Raw genomic sequence first — 15,252 nt, 5'->3', positions numbered from 1 at the left:
AGTGTACCTCTTAGCTCAAGTGGATACAAGAGACCAAAGGGGCAGCTTCTGTCCAGAGGTGAGATGGGAAGGCAGAGATGGTTAGGAGCTGGTTGAATGGACATGGGGAATCAGGGATGGAAAGGAGGAGTGTGCTGTTGCAGAATGGGGTAAGCAATTAGGGTCGCATAACAATATATGTATAGAATTTTGTATGGGAGACTAGAGACGTAAACTTCATTTAAACTACAACAATAAAAAAATTAAAATTAAAAAAAAATAATGTAATTACTGACATCTCTTTGCAATTAAATTTTAAAAATTAAGAAAGTCTAGCTTCCTTGTGAATGTTTGCATGTCCTGTGATCTTGTCACATTCTTAATACATGTTGATCTTTCACAGGTGATGACAACAAGCTGCCCAAGAAAGCTGAGCAAATGTAAGTTTTCATTTCTATTTTAATTTTTCTTTCCTAAAGTTGAGTTTATCCAGAAGTTGTGGCTACCCTGTCTACTCCCTTTTTAAGATCAGCAGTGGTTAGGACACCTGGTTTATGAGGTACACATAACTGTGTAGCTTCCCAGGAGGTTCCCAACCCCTGTCTCTCAGCTTGGAGTCCAGGCTGGAGGGCCCTGCCAGCTTTACCATCTGCTCCTCTCTGCAGAACTTCCTGCTTGCAGCACCCATGCATATAAATGATGTAACTCTCCTTAATGTTTCCTACATAGTGTATTTTTTATTGGGGACTTTCTTAAAAATAAGACATCCCGAAACTCATTGAGAGAATCTATGTGAAACCGCATCTGGTCTGAGGATTATTTTCTCTGGATTTGACGCTCAAGCATAGGGAGCAGAGCTGGGATCTGAACCCAGGCTGTGCACCCTTAGAAAGGTCCTCGTGTTGATTTCTCTCCCCTACATGCAGCAGGAAACCAAAGACAGGAAATGAACTCATTAATGCTGAAGCTGCTGAATTCCAAAAAGCATTCTCCTTCAGAAATATGAATGTAATACTGTTTTATTATTATTTAAATAAATATCCCAGTATAAACCGGTAAAGTCTAGACCAGTGCTTCCTCAGGCCAGCAATGACGGGCCACAAAGAAACACCTATGGAGCTTTTCAAAAATACAGGTACCCCAGGCCCAATTCCACAGCTACTGAGTCCAAAATTTCTGGGGGTAGGATCCATGAAGTTATATTGGAAAAATATATGATACAAATAATATAATCACACTCCAGAAAATATGAAAAATAGAGAAAAGAAAAGAAGCCATAATTCCTCCTTTCTGGCACTTCTTAATGTTGTTCTTTTATTATTATGCATTTAGGTTTTATGTAGCTCTAATCATAGGGTGTGTACAGTTTTTTTGAGGGTTTTCTTCACTTTAGCAACAAGTCAACTATTTTCTTATATACTGGTGGATTCAGTCTTGCTTTGTACCTGCTCGTGCTTCCCTTGCGAGCTGTGCTTTATCAGTCCTACCAGGCACCTCCCCTTACTTTTTAGGGCCCCGTGGATGAGCCCCATTGGTGCCCGGCTTCAGGGACTAATACGGAAGAGTGCCTGGGCCCACGTCAGGAGACTCTCCAAATCCCAGGGCTAGTGGAACTGGGCCTCGTGGAGTCCTAGTGAAGGCAACAGCAACGCCCTCCAGGCAGAGAGCAGGCCCTCCTGTCATGGTTTTTATGCCTCCCCCCAGACCACTGTAGGTGTCGGTAGCCAGGTGGCTTGTGGATTGAGCTCTTGTCTGAGGGTCTGTGTAGGAGAAGGCCAAACAAGGGGAGGCCTGACCAGTGTTGGTACTTTGGGAAGTTTTAATGAAGCTGGGGGTTTATCTTCACATGTCTTTGGAGTTGGCTTCTATAAAACTTCACCCTTAGTGTCAAAATGTGGAGGATTCCAGCACCTGAAAGTGGCCAAGCTCATTGTCAGTGTCCCTGCCAGGCCCCTTCCCACTAGGGTGTACCCATCTGCCCTGGCCTGGCCATTAATCTTCGGGATATGTTGTAGATCTTTGGAGCCATGATTTTAGTATAAGTATTTCTATTTCCCTTTTTCTTCTTCTATCCAGTTCAAATTTCTTACCTAAAATGTGGAGGTGTGGTGCAGGTGCCAAGAAGGAAATGGAGATGGTAATGTGATGTGGCATGTGGAAAAAGTACCAGGCTGAGAGCAGACCTGAGTTTGGGTCTGCCATTAATTTGCTGTGGGCTTGGACAACTTAGTCCAATTCCCTAGGCCTCAGTTGCTTCATCTGTAAAACGAGAGGATTGGACCAGATCATTTCTGTGTTTCCTTCCAGCCCTCAAACTCCTATCACCTTCCTTTACCTATTAAAAGATTCTCACAGACTTAAAAATAGACATATCGTTAGGTAAGGCTTTATCAGTTCTCTGCCAGGCACCTCTCCTTGCCTTCCTCCACCTCATGGATGAACCCCCCTCTCTGTAAACCTGGGTCTTCTTCCCCTAAAGTAGTAGTTCTCAACCCAAGGTAGTTTTGCCACCCATCGTCACAGGGGACATTTGGCAATGTCTATCTGAAGACATTTTTGGCTGTCGCAACTGGGGGGTGCTACCGCATCTAGTGGATAGAGGCCAGAGATGCTGCTAAACATCCTACAATGCACAGGACAGCCCACCCCCTACAACAAAGAATCATTGGGCCCAAAATGCCGAGGTTGAAAAACCCTGCCTTAAAGGAAAGCAGACTTGGATTTTCTGAGAACCTTTCCAGCAGTCTTCAATCCCAGTTCTAGCAAAGAAAAAGCCTCCATATAATGACCTTGGGAAGTAAGAAGTCAGATGGGAAAGAGCAAAGTTTGTGGTAGGAGGGAGGCAAGAGAGCCCCTCAGAAGCATTCTCTGTTCCTTAGATCAGGCATGTTACCTGGAGCGTGGTCTGCAGCTGTTTAATTTGAGTTTGAGTGGAGCCCAGCCTCTGCTCAGCTGGGTGATCTCTCTTGCCCCCTGAGGTTCCAGGAGCAGCCAGCCTTCAGCAGGCCTGGTGAGGCAATGTCATGAAGGTGTGGTGCGGTTGCCCTGAAAAAACAGCAAGTCTATCTTGATGCTCCTGCACAAAGAAGGATCAGACCACCCGCATAGTTTTCTCCTGTTGGGTCACAAACAAGAAGGATTGGTCTTTGGAGCAGAACTCAGAGGAGGTGGCTTTTCTTAAGATGGTTTCACAAGAGCAAAGTACAAATCAGTGGGGGCACATGGTTTTAAAAAGGTTTAGAAATCAATGATTTCCATTTTTACACTTTTTCCATTTTGTTTAAAAATCAGTTCCTTGGAGAATGTCATTTGTGTGCATTCAGCTTTTGATGAAACTCGGTGCTGCTGTAGTTAACCTTTATTTTTTGTTTTTAAAGTAGGCTCTTATCCCAGGTATATGCCGCTGTTGTTGAGGCTGTTCTGGCTGGCATTGCATGTTATGCTAAAACTTCCAGTCTAACAAAGGTAATTTAAATACTGTGGTTCTCTTTCCTTAGTAGTTATATTAACATAAAACTTCCTATCCATCTGTTTATTCTCTGGACACCTTGTGGTACTCAATTTTGTGTGAGGTTGGGCCTTGGTGGAGCTGGCACCAGGCGGAGATGCTTTTAGAGCGCTGAGCTTCTGCCACCTGTGACTGTGCTGTTGTCTTATGAGTGACAACCAACCAGCACTTGTTTGTGAACCTCTGGTTGTATTAAAGAAAAGTCATTCTGTAACATGTTGTTCTAATAGTTTTAATAAGGCTTTTAAAAGTTAAAAAATTTAAAAAAATATAGATTATTCTACTATGAACTTTAATAAAGTTAGGTAAGTTTTTTTTTGAGCTATGTAGTTTGACTTCCTATAAGTCAGTGTTTAAAAAAAAAACCCTAAAGAATAGGAGATCTGACTTGCCTTTCTTAGACATTCACATGTGTTCTCATTCTCTGACCATTATCTTCCTTGCTGTCTTGCGGTTAACCTGCCCTGCTGAGTTGGATTCCTATATCTGACCCAGTAAGGAGATGAGAAGAGTCGGCTTGATGCCTCCTAATGCCAATAGGACCTTTCCTGAAGGAAGCCATTTGACATTGGAAAGGTTGTGTATGATGTAGATATCAGAGAGACTGTAGCCGTAGTCACCAGCTCTTTACCATCTCCCCTCCTCACTGAACTCGAATCCCTGGTACTGACTTGGGACTTCTCTGCACCTCAGCTGCTGTGTGGCAGACAGCTTATGCATTGCAGTGGAGTGTCCTTCAATATCAGTACTTATACACTTTTGTTTTTTGACTGATCTTTTGTAATTCTAGCTCTTTGAATATTCTTAGCATCTGGCAGAAACTCTAAGGGCAGTGGTCCTCCCCAGGGCCAGGGGAGAGAGGAGGAGAAAGCAGGTACTAAAGTCACCTAGAGCACTTTTCCAGACCTCACATTCTGGTGCATGGTGCCTCGGAAATCCACTGGCACCAGCCCAGCTGCTTGTACCTCTCAGGTGGATCAAGTTCGAGTGCCACCTGCCTGAATGGAGTATTTTTCCTGTGAACCCAGCCTGAAGAAAGCAGGCACCTGTTTCCCCTAACAGTATGCTTTCATTGTAGTCTGTTGATGTGTACAGAGTAGTCACGTAGAGGGGAGGAGCATAGTCTCTCCCAGCCAAGTGTTAGAAGGGCTCTCTCTCCCTATGAGTGATGTGTGTACTTTTTCCTGCTGTGAAAGCTAATTGTCTCTGTTTGTGTTACTGGTTTTACAGGCCAAGGAGGTAGCAGAGCAAACCCTGGGATCTGGGTTAGATTCCTATGAGTTGATGCAATTTAAGGCAGCCCTACGGTAGGCAATGGCTAATGTTTTCTATAAGGCACTTTTTTGAATGTTTGTTTAAAAAAACAAACTTTTCTCACTTGTATTTTATATTCATTCTCTCCTTTGAGAAATATTCCAATGTGGTTAGGCATTAGGCTGCTAACCAAAAGGTTGGCTGTTTGAATCTACCAGCCATTCCTTGGAAACCTATGGGGCAGTTCTACCCTGTCCTATAGGGTCACTGTAAGTTGGAATCGACTTGACAGCGATGGGTTTGGTTTTGGGTTTTGGTATGAAGAAGGATCATTCATGATCAGGGCTTTATTTGAGAAGCCAAGGAGCCAGAGACAGAAGAACTATATGAGAAAAAGCCCCATACATGTCCTGAGGCTGAATGTGAGGCAGATTAATTCCAGAACCACAGGAGACCTGTGGTTTCAGCTTTCAGAGATTAGAAAGGTGAAGCTAAGGATGTGAGTGGTGAGATTTGTTAGGGGCAGAGGCCTAGGTACATGAAGATAGTCATCCTTAGAGGAGACTTGCCCTGGGCCTCATCTGCCTCTCAAATCATAGAAACCCTGAGCCTGGTGGTGTCTCAGGCTCCTGACAGTCTGGGAATCTGGCTTCCTGGCAGTCCTCCCAAGATGACGCATCTCCTAGCAGGCATGTCACAGTGGGTCTCTGTGTGGTCTCCTTCTGTAGCTAAACCTTCACAAACCCAGTCCACTTAACCCACTGCCCCACATTAGTACCACTTTGTGCACCTTTATGCAAAGGAGAGAAAAGATACCAATATTGGGGAGTTTCCTTGAGAATACTTCTGGGATGTGCCTTGTGTTACCACAGCTCCATGCCTCACATTTTCTTACACCTACTGCCCTGCATAGTGAGAAGGAACATTGAGAAAGATGTCAGTCAGTTGATCTAACATGAAGAGTTCTATTGCTGCAGCTTCAGGAATGGAACAAAGAACCAGAACCCCAAAGGGCTCCCAGCCCTGCCATGGGGCTGTTCCAGGAAGTTCCCATGCCCTCTGCCCATTGAAGCATTATTCCTGAGTCACACTGGTCTCCTACCCCTGATAACCTCTGATAGCCCCTTTGGTGCAAGGCTTAGCTCCTGGGTCTCGTAGATCTTGTTTCTCTGGCCGGGAGAAGGGGAGGATAGGGGAAGCTTATTCCCTAAAGACCTGCCCTGTCTATTCCTGGAAGACCTGGGTTTGAGAAAGCTCCTTTGCTTTCCCTCTGTGTGACCTTGGGCAAGTCAGGGAGCTCTCTGTGTATCTGTTTCTTCATCTGGAAAATGGAGGTGTGTGCTCCTTGTAGAGCGATTAGGAGTTCAGTGCCTGGCATGTAAGCGTTAGCTGCTGCTGCAGCAGGGGTCTTCTCTGTTGCCATAGACATGGCCGACATAGTCATACCACTCTTCCTTTCCTTGGAGCTTTGCCTAGGCCCACTCAGCCCTCCTAGGGCAGGCCTCCTCGTAATCCAAGGCCCCCTGGCATGGGTGTACCCCCCTAGTTAGAGGAAGGAACAAGGAGAAAGCACCAGGCAATGAGAGGAGAGTCTCCCACGGCCAGTCCTGCACCTAGAACCACTCTCTTCCCTCCACGAGGGTTACTTCACTGAGTACCCTCAAACTCCATCAGATTAGCAGATCTTTTCCTGAGGAGTGAGGAGGGAGGAAGCCATGAATTTGGACAAGAAGTAAGTGTGCAACTGACCAGTACTTGTTAAGGCAAGAAATTAAACTTACACAATTTAGAAACTTCCTCTTACAAGAAGTGTTGAAGCCAGAAGGGTTTTCTGGTTACTCCTCAGCGTCCTCAGCTCTGGAGCCCTGACCATGCCCCTCATCCCACAGCAGTTGACCGTGGGTAGCAGAGACATGGCCTCTGCCTAGGCTCAGGGCAGGGATGGCAGCTTGACCAGAAGGTGGACATCAGTCCTGTCACACAGTTCTCTCCTGCTCCAGTCTAAAAGTCAAGACATCCCTGAGAATCTTCACAGAGGCAGGGCTGTGACTGGAGTCAAATGCTGGTCCTACACCTGCCAATGATATGAAACCCTGGGAAAGGTGCCTGACGTATCTGAGGGACATCTGTGTAAGGCAAGGATGACACACACCTTGCTGGGTGGCCATGAATGTCCAGAGCAGGTTTGCTGCAGAACAAGTGCCTGGGGAGGATACCAACCCAGTAGTCAGCAAGAGCAGACTGACTTTATTTTTGTTTTGTTTTGTTTTGTTTTTGATCTACAGCTCCAAGATGGCTTTTCATATACATGCTGTGAATAATCAGGGAAGGTAAGTATATGGCTGTGGTTTGTCCTTATTTGGGGCAAGTTTTAGGAGCAGAGAGGAGAAGCTGCCTTGTAACTGCTGGTATGGGTCTTCTCATAGTTGTGCACCTGGCAGTGGCATCACTCTGGGCTTGGGCCTGGGCCTGTCTGTGCTCACCTGAGACCCTCTCACCTGAGTACTTCCTACTGAAAGGCTGAGGCAGGTAGGGGGGTGTGATGTAATTCACTCCAAGTGGCCTACATATCAATTCTGCATACATGCAACCCAGTGTTTTGAAAATCCCTGAGGGAAATCTGAGTCTGTGGGTTAACATTGCCAACGTGACAGAGAACATCAGAAATTTCAGTGCAGTAATAACTGTTGAATGTATATCTCTCCCATCTTTTTCCTCTTCTAGAATTGTACCTCTGGACGGTGAAGATAGCTTATACTTTGTGAAGACGGTAAGCAGAGTTGTTACAGGTCAGATGGCTGGGAATGGCCTGTAGAGGGGCATTCACAGGGTGGGGGGCAATGGGTGAATGGGTGAGCGGGGGTCTTGGGCAACCCAGCCCTTACCAGAGGAAACTGGTCTGTTCTCAGGGCCATCCCAGCCACAGCAGTGGTGGACCTGTGCTTTCTGAGGGTGCCCAGGCAGCTGTGCCAGGCCCAACCCCGTCCACACTCCCATGCCTAGGCTGCCTCAGGACCCAGAGTCTTAACTGAGGGGGGATACCTCTTTCTGAGTTTATGAAGCCTTCCTCCACGTGGCTGAGATTGCCCTGATATCGTATGGAAATGTGAGCTGAGGACAGAAGGAGTCTAGCTCGACACAGACTAGCAAGTTTTCAGTGGTTTCTCTGTATTCCAAGGCCTTCACTGATGCCCTCAACAAGGGCCTAGCTCTCCAGCTAAGTGGGGTAGTCAGAGCAGAGCTTCCTATGTGCTGGGCGCATGCTGGTAGGCCAGGGAAGTGGTTTTGAGGTACACTGAGATATTAGCCTCCCCAGCCCCCAGGCTGGGCTGGCATGGCCTAGGGGAATCAGAGTTTCCAGGCCAGTTGCTCCCAGCCACAAGCCAAGGCCTCCATTTACCCCAGTGCATCCTGGTGCAAAGAAGTTTGTGAAGAGGATAGTGAACATCCAGCCAAGGTTCTGGTTGTAATATGTGTGGCCACAGGTTATACCTTGAGTCTGTTCTGTGGCCACTGCCTGAGCCTTAATTCTAGTGAGCTTTTGGTCATGGGAGCTGGTGAGCAGGTGTGGATGGCTCACTGCAAATACATCCCCACCACCGTCACCAGTGAAAAATCAGCTCAAAGTTCCTGTCTGTAGGGTCATCTCATCTACAGAGTACAGTACAACAAAGGTGACTTCTTAAGGCTACAATTTACGTTTTTGTTGTAGGTGTCCCCTCCCACCCCGTATCTGTCAGCATTTTGTGTTGATGTTCTTTTAGAACCAGTTTAGTCTTTTTTGTGACATCAAGACATTGGGAATATTATATTTAGGCAATAATATTGTATCTCCTTCCTAAACTTTAAACTCCCTGACTTCTGTCCTTGAATTCTTGTGCAGTGCTTTGGAAGGTGCCTTGCACAATAGTACTTGATTAGGAAATAATCAATGGAGTCCAGTAGAATCATACTGTTGAGTTAAGGAATGCGTTCAGCAGCAGCAAATGAAATAGGAAAGAAGAGGTAGGAAGTTGGTGCTTTCTGTCCAAATCCTGTCCTCTCTTCCAGGCAGAAATGAAGTTCTGCCTCCTCTTGGAAGCCTTCCCTATTGGTTTCTCTCCAGTATTCTTTCACAATATGTCTTAAAGCAGTACTTTATGATCTGTTTCTTGTAAGTCTCTTCCTGAAGGCTTAGGACTGGCAATTGGTCTGATTCTGGGTGACTCTGCTTTCTCATTTGATACAGGCTTGTATGACTGTTTATGACATTCCTGACTTGCTAGGAGGAAAGGGGTGCTTAGGATCTGTGGTCTTCTCAGAATCATTTTTGACATCTCAGATCTTGGTTAAAGAAAAGGGTAAGTGTTTGTAGTCTTTGGAAAGCAAAACTTGAAACATTTTTTTTTTTTTTGCGGGGTGGGGGTAGGGGGCAAAACAAACCATAAACTAAGTCAAAGGACCAGCAATAAACTGGTAAAAATATTGGAACAAACTGGTATTTATGTAAAAAGGTATATATCCTGATTTATGAAGAGCTCTTAGTAATCAGAAAAACACAAGCTACCCAATGGCAGAATGTATTTACTAGTATGCAAGCTCACTAGTAGGAGTCCTGTGGCTCAGTGGTTAAAGCACTCGGCTATTAACCGAAAGGTCAGTGGTTCGAATCCACAAGCCGCTCCACGGGAGAAAGATGTGACAGTCTGCTTCTGTCAAGATTTACAGCCTTGGAAGCCCAATAGGGCAGTTCTACTCTGTCCTGCAAGGTCACTATAAGTCGGAGTCAGATTTTTTTTTTATGGTGCTTTAGAATACCTCACTCTGTTAGCATATATGGAGCCCTGGTGGCACAGTGGTTAAAGCACTCGGCTGTTAACCAAAATATCGGTGGTTCGAATCCACCAGCCAGTCCGCAGGAGAAAGATGTGGCAGTCTGCTTCTGTGAAGATTTACAGCCTTGGAAACCCAGTAGGGCAGTTCTGCTCTGTCCTGTATGGTTGCTATTAGTTGGAATTGACTTGGCGGCAGTGGGTTTGTTTTGGGTAACCTCACTGGTAGTCAAGAAGCAGCAATTTGAACCAATAATTAGATACCATTTTCCACCTTTTATGTTGGCAAAAAATTTAAAGAACTATAATATCCAGTGCTGGTAGGATGACCCTAATACTGTTTGAGCTTTAATATGTATACATGTACTACTTTGATAAAAATTAAAACTAAGAAGAACTAATTCCAAGGACTCTTGGTTTAAATATTTATTTCTGTTTCTTGTGAAAAATAATAAGGTTTATCACATGAGCGAACCTTTCTTCATCCTCCTATCACTCTCCCTGTCCCCAGATAAGGAAGTTTTCAGTTTTTGAGGGCATCAGGCTCCTTACAGTAATAAGAGGAGCCCTTGCTCCAGAGAAAGCAAAGAGTATTAGTATTCTGGGCCCTGCAGGTGAGCTCAGGTGGTGGGGAGTAACTGGCATGTCTGTGGTCTTCCTACAGATGGCACTGTTACCACAGAAACCAGCTCCATAGTCCTGACAGCGGCCATACCCAGATTCTGCTCCTGGCTGGTTAGTATCATTCATCTGATGGAAGTGGCCTAAATGTGGAGAAACCAGGGACATTTAAGGAAGAACCCCTCTGTTGAGTCCCTGATGGGATGTCTGATCCTGAACTAGCTATCTTTCAGGAATGGAAGTTTCTATCTCAGCTTTCTCTTTATACAAACTAACCTATTTAACTTTCTCATAATCTTGGAAAAGCTTTAAAAGAAAGGAAATAGGTTATCTGGGTCCCTGTTAAATTGTGAAAGGGAGAAATTAACACTCTTATTTTACGGATGAGGAAACTGAGGCTTAGAAGCTGAATATCCTGTCCAAGGTCACACAGATAGTGAGAAGTGAGGCACGTGGCCCCCTTCTCTGATCAGAGTGGCAGCTGCGGAGTTTTTACAGCAGTGTCTCTCCATGTGGAAAAGGCCCATCTTCCTCAGTGGGACTTGGGCTGCAACTCTGGTGCCTGGGGACACAGAAAGCATGATAGCAGTAGGTCTGGAGTGGTCTAAGGACTTATTTTAGAATATGTTTATGTTCAGTTTCTATGGTTCTGTTATGGATAGGGAAGGACAAGAGTCATCCTGTGACATGAACTGTTTAAATGAGAACGCACTCTGAAAATATTTTAATATGTTCTCTTACCTTCGTCCCTAATAACGGTTGTGTTTCTCTGAAGTAAAATGTTTAAGTATAAGCTAACACATGCTCTCCAGATATCACAGGCCTATTTAGCTGGACTTTAGGTCCCCATGAGAGAGCCCACCATGGCCTTGAACCCTCATCCCTGATGACCAGCAGCCAGTTCTCTCAGCTACAGCAGGGCCTAAGAGCACAGGACTTGGTGGAGAGGCTGCCCCGTCAAGTCTCCTGGAAATATTTGAACACAGGGAGAAACCCAGCAAGGTTTTGGCTTTGACATAGTAAACTGAAAATCTGCATTCCTTTTGGACACAGGTAGAAGATAATGAAGTAAAATTGTCTGAGAAAACCCAGCAAGCAGTGAGGGTAAGCAGGCTTCTTATTCTCACTGTTAACAAAGAATGTAAATGATTTAGAAAAAAATTCAGATTATTTCACCTTATTGCTAATTAAAGGATTTGTACATCTTTGTCTTCGTTTCCTATTTGTACTGTTCCCATTCCCAGCAAAGTTCTAGAAATAACCATTTATTGGGGGCACAATTAGAGGGATTCTTTTTGCCTTTTAGGTCTCTTGGTGTTTTTTAAAAATCACCTAATACTATTTAAAAGCAGATCCCAGACTGGCCTAGGCAGGTAAAGGTGAGAGGCCAAGGCTTCAGGCCAAGGGAAAGCTGCTTCCAATTTTCACAGTCAGAGGGTATAAACATGGACAAGCACTGCAGACTTCAGCGTGTGGATTCACAGAGAACTTCACATTCCCTTTCTCAGCACAAGTCAACGATATCAGTAACATGCTAGACAGCCAGGACATACCAAAAACCATGGAAGAAATAGAGTATATCTGAATCTGACTCAGCAGCTTTTGGAGACAGGCAAAATTGGCAAGAATTTTGATTCTGTGAGTGTTTATGCTAAAAATCAGCTGCTCTTTTTGTTTTGTTTTGTTTTGTTAAAAAGGAAGATGAGTGTTTCCTGGGCAATTTTCTAACAGAAGGAGACGGAGCATATCTTTATCCCAGCAATCCACAGTCCTGGCCTGAGGAAGGTAAGAGGCTCTGACTTTTCTATTCTTGACTGTACCTGGGTCCCCTTTCTTGCAGGTTATCAGCACGGGTGTTGTGATTAATAATATACCTGATGTTTGAAAAGGCTTGCTGGTATTGACATGTTTTCTTAGAGCCTTTCTCCTTTGATCCACCCACTATGCAGATGAGGAAACTTGTGCTAGGAAGGGCTGGCCCCAGTACTGCACCTGTCCTCTTGCTGCTGCCCAAGGATTGCTCTCAGTATGGGCAAGAGCAACATCACATCCAGAAATGGAATCTGTGGACCCAAACAAAAATCTGAATTGGTTTTCTCTTGCTGTGTGACAAATTATAACAAGCATAGCAGCTTAAAACCACACCCATTTATTATCTCACGTTTCTGTAAGTCAGAACTCTAGGCAGACGTGGCCATATTCTCTGCTCAGGGTCTCACATGGTTCAAGTCAAGGTGTCAGCCAGACTGGGCTCTTGATCTGGAGGCTCTGAGGAAGAATCTGCTTCCAAATGCATCCAGGTTGTTGACAGTCCAGTTCCTTGTGGTTGTAGAATGGAGGTCCCTGTTTTCTTGCTGCACGGACACCTCTCTCAGCTCCTCTTCCCAGAGGTCTTTGGCCAGTGACCCCCTACATCTCAGCAATGGAGAACCTCCCTTATGTCGACTCCCTCTCACACTTTAGATCTCTCTGACTTCCTCGTCTGCTACCAGCCAGAAAAAACTCTCTGCTTATGAAGGGCTCATATGATTAGAGTGGACCTACCGTGATAATCTGTCTTTTGCCATATAATGTAACATGATCACAGTAGTAACACCAGGGGGTGAAGGTTATGAGGGCCATCTTAGATTTCTACCTACCATAGTCTATCCTCTGGGCCCCATGATTCAAGTCTCTCTGACATGCAAAATACAGTCACCTTCTCCCAAGGGTTCTTATCCCATTACAGATAGCATCAGTTCCGAGTCCTCAATCTCATCAGCTCAAAAATCCAAAATCTCATCATCTACATCTTCTAAATCAAATGTAGATAAGGTTCCTGAGTGTATTCCATTAAGTACAGCCCCTGAACACAATTCCTCTCCATCTGTGAAACTAAAGAGATAAGTTAGCTGCTCGCAGTTTACAAGGTAGGACTGGCATAAGATAAGAGTTACACACATTCAGGTTCAAAACAGGGAAAATGGAAGGTAAAAAGGAGTCATCAGTTCAAACCAGCTTTGAAATCCCACTGGGCAGACTCCAGGTGGAGTTCCCTGGCTCTCAGCTCTCTGGGCTCTTGGTTTTGCCCTCTGGGCTTGTGGCTACACTGTCATCCTTTTTTCATGAAAAGTAGCACCTTTGCAGCAGAGTAGTTTTATCAGCTTGCTTCCTGCCAATAGAATTTGGTGGTGGGGGCTAAGGGTCCAACAATATCCTTTCATTCCAAGCTCTTTCAGTCCGCGGTAGCAGTGTTTCTGCTGATATAAAATTCTGAAGAACCTTGTGGATCTTGCGTGGATTTCACAGGGATTCACTCCATGCTCCATTTTGACTCCCTCAAAATAACATTTTCTTGTGAGCCCTATTCTTCCCCTGTTGGATATAGCCTTCTTGTGGAGGCGGAGTTCTGACTTACTCCACAAATTCCTCAACCTCTACTAAGTAAATCCTCTTTCTGGGTAATTTGTTCTTCTTGTTGAATATATTCTATCTGGTGGCAAATTCCTCTCCTTGTTCTTGGATCACCAGTTCAGCTTCTCCTCCTCCATTCACATAGAAGACAAAGCACAATGAGTTCTGGTTTTCCATCCACATAATGCTGGAGTGATAATAGAATTTGTTATCAAGCCTGTGGTCCATAGATGCATATGTACAGCTCCTGCATTTCTGCCTCTCCAGGTCCTAGCACAGAAGACTCGGGAGTTAGGAACATTTGCTGAAGTTAGGGTGGTGTGACAGTGCTACCAGCCTTGGGGCAGGATTGCATAGTGTTCTAAAGGCAGGTTGTGGGCACAACACAGAAGTGGTTGTGCTTTGGTATAGGGGAGCCAATTATAATATTTAGCATGGATATTTGCCCAAATCAGTTTGTACCTTCATAGCAAAGGGCCTTGTTAGAAAAATAATCTTGCACTGTATTGAGTTATCCAGCAAGATTCCATGTGTCCTGAGGTCTCTGAGCAAGAGTAAAGGGCACAGCCAGGAACTTTCAGGGCCTTGCTAGTCACTATTTCGAGAGCTTAGATTTTAAACTTTCTTAGTTCCTGTAGGAAATCTAGTTTGAATTGGTAGATGGTTTTCTGAGGCAGGAAAATTCAATAGAAGCAGAAATTTACAAAGGAGTTCTCCCCTGGCTGTGTGTTAACTTTGGAGTTCAGGCCAGGGTTTGATCTAGGTTATGTGGGGCTTGAAGTTTATACAATTTGGGGACTCTCTTAAAGAAAAATAATACAAAATTGTTAGGGCTCTTCCCATGGTGTTGGAAGGGGGCCTGGGCAAGAGGAGGGGTCTTGAAGCTTAAGTGTCATTAGTGTCTTGGTAAATCTGCCTCTAGTTGAGACTGTGATGAGCTTGAAATTGATCTGTTCCCATCCACTTAGGGCATTTATCTGGAAAGCTCTTCAACTGATCTTTTATATCATGAGCCCCATAGAAGTTGAAAACATACCCGAGGTTATAGTCAAGTCAATGGCAACATTTAGAGGGAGTTCAGGTCTTCTGATTTTCAATCCAGAGATGTTTCCCTACACTACTTATGGATGAGAAGAATGGTGCTTCCTTGACCTTGAAATGCTTCCAGCTCTGGAACAGTGGCTTCTTCTATCACGAGGTTTCTTGTTGTGCAGCTTTCCATTCACTCATGTCCTTCATTTGCCCTTCTTCTCCCTGCCCTGCTGGCCTTGGCCAGGCAGACTGCCCAGTACCTGAGCCTCAAGAGCCCACTTTCAAATTTTACCACGTTTGCCTCTATCCCCAAACAATGTCTTGTTTTTGAACTTAATTAATACAAATGGAATTATACTGTGCGCGTTCTTCTGGGACTTGCTTTTTTGCTTAATATTACGTTCCTGATTGTTGTTCCAGATTGTTGTTCTGTGAAATGCCTCTTCATGCTGTTTATTCATGTTTCTTTTGGATTATTTGTCTTTTTCTGGTAGATTTGTAAGAGTTTTTTTATAAATTTGGGATACCAATCCTTGATCAGTTATGTATATTGTAAATATTTTCTTCCACTTTGTGACTTGTCTTTTTATTTATGATTTTTTTTAATAAATAAAAGTTCTTAATCTTAATGTAGGCAAAATAATTGATCTCTTC

The 15,252-nt window shown here is 44.5% G+C and overlaps 1 protein-coding gene across 1 annotated transcript in view; it reads left to right on the top strand.

Moving 5' to 3' along the window:
- The window catches only part of DNAAF9 (dynein axonemal assembly factor 9), a 139,879-nt gene that overhangs the window by 61,997 nt on the left and 62,630 nt on the right, over nucleotides 1-15,252 (top strand). The window contains exons 9-17 of the mRNA XM_023737560.1: nucleotides 383-419; nucleotides 3,357-3,444; nucleotides 4,718-4,794; nucleotides 7,027-7,071; nucleotides 7,466-7,511; nucleotides 8,970-9,081; nucleotides 10,217-10,287; nucleotides 11,227-11,277; nucleotides 11,871-11,958. Of these exons, the coding sequence (XP_023593328.1) occupies nucleotides 383-419; nucleotides 3,357-3,444; nucleotides 4,718-4,794; nucleotides 7,027-7,071; nucleotides 7,466-7,511; nucleotides 8,970-9,081; nucleotides 10,217-10,287; nucleotides 11,227-11,277; nucleotides 11,871-11,958 (615 nt within the window). The remainder of the gene's footprint in view (nucleotides 1-382; nucleotides 420-3,356; nucleotides 3,445-4,717; nucleotides 4,795-7,026; nucleotides 7,072-7,465; nucleotides 7,512-8,969; nucleotides 9,082-10,216; nucleotides 10,288-11,226; nucleotides 11,278-11,870; nucleotides 11,959-15,252) is intronic.

Source organism: Trichechus manatus, unplaced genomic scaffold, assembly GCF_000243295.1.
Source record: "Trichechus manatus latirostris isolate Lorelei unplaced genomic scaffold, TriManLat1.0 scaffold00104, whole genome shotgun sequence".
NCBI classification, from domain to species: Eukaryota; Metazoa; Chordata; class Mammalia; order Sirenia; family Trichechidae; genus Trichechus; species Trichechus manatus.
The sequence above is the reverse complement of the archived record's forward strand: the minus strand, read 5'-3'. Positions and strand labels throughout refer to the sequence as shown.